General features: G+C 35.5%; 1 protein-coding gene across 1 annotated transcript; it reads left to right on the top strand.

Annotated features, from left to right (window-relative positions):
* Window positions 1–451: 451 nt before the first annotated feature.
* Window positions 452–3,687, top strand: LOC140343516 (transcription cofactor vestigial-like protein 4). Its single transcript, XM_072430210.1, has 5 exons — window positions 452–582; window positions 1,477–1,615; window positions 1,942–2,194; window positions 2,355–2,454; window positions 3,113–3,687. The coding sequence occupies exons 1-5, from the start codon at window positions 516–518 to the stop codon at window positions 3,328–3,330; spliced, it is 777 nt and encodes a 258-aa protein (XP_072286311.1). The 5' UTR covers window positions 452–515; the 3' UTR covers window positions 3,331–3,687.
* Window positions 3,688–4,172: the final 485 nt, after the last annotated feature.

Genomic DNA, 4,172 nt, shown 5'->3' with positions numbered 1-4,172 from the left:
CATTCGGATAGTCAAGTGCACGGTCTGCATAAAGGAGATTGTAAAGAAAATGGACATTTAGATTACAACATTTTAGGACAATTTTAAATGACAGACAGTATTATGTTGAGTGGTGCTTTTGTTTAAATAACATAATATGAAGTTGCTGCTGGTTCCTTAGCTCATACAATTTTAGGGACAAAAGCTTCTTGTTGTAAATCTTAAAAAAGAGCTGTAATGGAAATCAGGGACCACTGACATCTATAGAGATCTAATATTCCCGCCTGAAGGAAGAAGCAGCTGTAATTTTGTCATTTATCCAATAAAGTCCCATTGTAAGTGCTAACAACACAGAGCTAATGTGGTGCAGAGGAGGAGGGAGGCAACACTGAAAGGTAAGCATTCAGGTAAGGGGAGTAGGAGGGACTAGGTAAACACTGACTTCTCATTGGCTGCCTTCTTTTCCAGGTAAATATAAGACAAGCCCAATTTGCATTGGTCCCCAGTTCTGTTCAGGTGTGAATAACACAGCAGTCATGGCAGTTTCCAGCCTTCACTATACTATGGGGATCTCAAGCGGATTCAAAGTCTATATCTTGGAAGGTACATATTTGCTGCTAATATTGCAAATAATATTGAATATTGTATTTTCAAAGCACGACATATATACTATTTCCTAGATGGCTTATACTGTTAATATTTCTGTATTATTAATATTATTATTATAAGTATCTAAATCTGCCTTGTTTTGATTACTAATAGTCTAATTGTCATACTTTTTATAAATGAATACTTTTTTTAATGCAAAGAAAGTCATAACCCAAAGTAAATTTAGCCAATATTTAGATTAATGCTTTCTTTTACTTGCTTATTGTATTTTGGCGTATTGGTTTGTTTATAAAGCAATGAAAAGAATTGGAATGTGCAAAGTACAATATGAAATCATTGGATTTTAATATTCCACTATAGACCAGTTGATGGGATTTTAGTTTGGCTGCATATGGCACATGCTCATTCTTCTTCGCACTATTTTGTGCCATTAAATTAGGGAAATACAAATACATAACTTGTCCCATTATGATGGCCAAACAAGACCATGCTCCTTGCTATAGCAGTATGGCATTACTGTATCAGGAGTAATGGTTTGAACAAAGAACCACAAAGGTGATACATAGCTCAGAAGAAGCCCCTGGCAGTCTTGGCAGTTATCTGAAACCAGATATTTCACAGCAAGGGAAATAATGCTTCCACTATGCATTCTTCAGTACTAATGAGCAAAATGCACAAAATTTTTTTAACAAACTTATTTACTTACAGTATTAAAGAGATTTTGTAATGTAAGGCAAAGAGAAGCATAAGGCTACCTACTACTCTGCAGTACTCCTGTAGCTCTAAAAATGTATTTATCTTTAACTGTACAAAATTTAATAAATCCTTGCATTTTTTTATCATGTATCTTTTCCCCATAAATTTTAAATATGTTATGGTTTATTTTAGGGCAGCACAGTGCCCGGAATGTGGACCGGCTGAGGCCATTAACAAACCAAGGAATACCAGTGTACCCAATCAAGCGTAAACTTAGTCCAGAGCCCCCACGATCTCCAGAAAGAATTTCAACATCTAACTCCCACAGCAGGTACAGAACAGAATGGTAAAAACGTTAGCTTCCTTGATGTAGATTGACAATTATTCTAGCATTTTAGCTTTTTACTCCTTCTGGTACTATGGTATGTTTTAGGCAACAGCCAGAGATCTTTGTAACATTGCATGTTTTAAACTATCACCATATTGCAGAGGCTATTAGTTTTTGAAACATATGGTTTCCTTACACTTCTGCTCATACAGATAATAAAAAGAAACTCCCTGGATTTTGCTTCATTATTATACACACATTTATTTCTGTGTGTGCATATTGGTTGTTGATGAAAAATGTTGAAAATATATTTTTTTTCCTTACTACAGAGTAAAGGTTACTTCTTCAGCATTTTGTCGGAAGCCTGCAGCAAGACAGCCTTCCTCAGGGCCGTCCAGTCCTAAAGAATTCACTCATCATCCCATAACTCTGGAACATGTTCTTAAGAGGTTGATAACTGAACGGAAGCCCCTGGAAAGTAAGGGGATACAGGAGAATGAACAAGACCAACCCTTGGCTTTGGTAACGAGATTGGAGAGACCCAGTGAGCATCCTATTGTTTCTTCAGCAATGTTGCAGCAGGTGAGAATGACTTCTTGTTCATTTCTTCTGACCAGTGAAACCTTATTGGAAGCTATTTTAGTTTGCATTTTATTTTCCCTGATTTGTTCATGCTTTTTCCTATAAATTATTATACTTTTCTTCAGCATCTCACTTTACTTTTCTGCTTTGCTGCTTTCAGAATCGACCTACTGTGATCACTTGTGTATCTCGACCAAAACTTCCCCCTATTCCCCCACTGGCACCAAATGAAAAATCAACTCCACCACGGGAAGTTCATCGTAAGTATTTCTTTTTTGATCTCAACATGGTTTTCAACTACTCAGTATCATCCACATTTGCAAAAAGCTTTATGTCTAATACTAATGAAGATTTTTGTTGTGTTGTATGCAAAATGTATATATTTTACATTATATATTATAAAGTCTGTTTTTGAATTTGAACCTAAGCATTGGCAGGGTTGTCTAGCATTCACAGGGATCTTCAATTATCACAATGCTCAGAATGACATATTTGTTTAAAAGTAAACCTTTGCTTTGCCTATGCCTAGCAAAATTGCTGTTTCCGTTATTTCCCAGCAGCTTCTTTTTGCTACCCCACTGTTCGGTTTTTCACCACAAAGATCAATTGTTTACTCATCTTCCTACTAGCTAATCAAATTGATAATTGCCAACTGACAGTGCCCTGTGTAAACTCATGACCTGAAAAATGCACAATGCTTTCTCAATTCTTTTCTGGTGGCTGAACCTAGTGGGTGATGAGTATGCATGGACAATGCACAGGATTATATTAAACATGATTGTCTAACCCTAAATTGATGTAGCCAATACTGAAAAATGGCTATGAATATTGATTATTATATTTCTGGGCAAATATACTTACATTAAAATGTGTTCAGTATAATCATATATATTTTTTCTTTCTCTATTTTTTTGTTAGGATCACCCAGATCTTGCTTACCTGATGTAGAAGAACATTTCCAAAAAAGTCTTAAATCTTGTGGTACCCAACAGAATCTTTATACATTCCCATCACAATACACCCACAGCTCTGTTGAAGATCACTTCTCTAAAGCTCTAGGAACCAAATGGCTCCTAATCCGAGCTGCTGCAGACTCTGCCTCTTCTACTGAAATCATAACTAGACACCAGCTTTAAACCCAACACATTGGGTTTATTCCAAACATGGGCATTTACTCTACAAGATACTGGGGACAATGGACTCTCTATTACTATGTAATATATATTTATTATTACTTAATATTGGTCCATTTATAATGGACATCTGGAAAACTTGGGTTCAAGGTATCAGATGGTGTGAAGTGGAGGTTTTGGCATTTGCATCTAATGTTTGCATATTGGGTAATCATGTATATATAAAAATTTTCAATAAATTTTTTTTTTCTTTAATGATGACTTGGAAAATCCTTCTGTAGATCATTCAGCATTAATAGTAGTGAACACCTAACAGTCAAGTGTTGGAAGCCAGTCTAACAAAAAGTGGTATTAAAGTGATAAAAATAGTCTACTGATGACAAGTGAGATTTTTCTGCGTATGTTGTTTGCTGTTTTACCCAGCTTTGAGTTTTTTTTGCTTCTGCATCAGCCAGTTTATTCTACATGATGTAAAACACCTAAAAATGCATACATGTACATGCATATACCTATATGTTTTAGTTAGAACTGGTTACTGTAGTTTGCAAACCACAATTGCTTTTATTAAACTATATCTAAAACCATTTTTTGTGTAAACATTGTGCAATAGTTAGAAGTTGAAGCCCTGATCAGATTTTTTCTTTGTTGCTTGTGTCCCATTTGAGAGATTTTCCTTTGCCTCTCAGAAGTCTATGTTTATTCTACATTACAAACTTCAGGTTTAGTGGGGAATAAAGATCTCTTTTTCTCCTGGCTTGGTGTCTTTAGAGGTGAAATTATCTTGCTATAGTTATTCTTGGCTCTGCTACCACTCAAGTCTCCAGCAGCTACATATAACTAAAGAT

This window comes from Pyxicephalus adspersus, chromosome Z (assembly GCF_032062135.1).
Source record: "Pyxicephalus adspersus chromosome Z, UCB_Pads_2.0, whole genome shotgun sequence".
In the NCBI taxonomy this organism is placed as follows: domain Eukaryota; kingdom Metazoa; phylum Chordata; class Amphibia; order Anura; family Pyxicephalidae; genus Pyxicephalus; species Pyxicephalus adspersus.
This window is presented reverse-complemented; position numbering and strand designations above follow the sequence as displayed.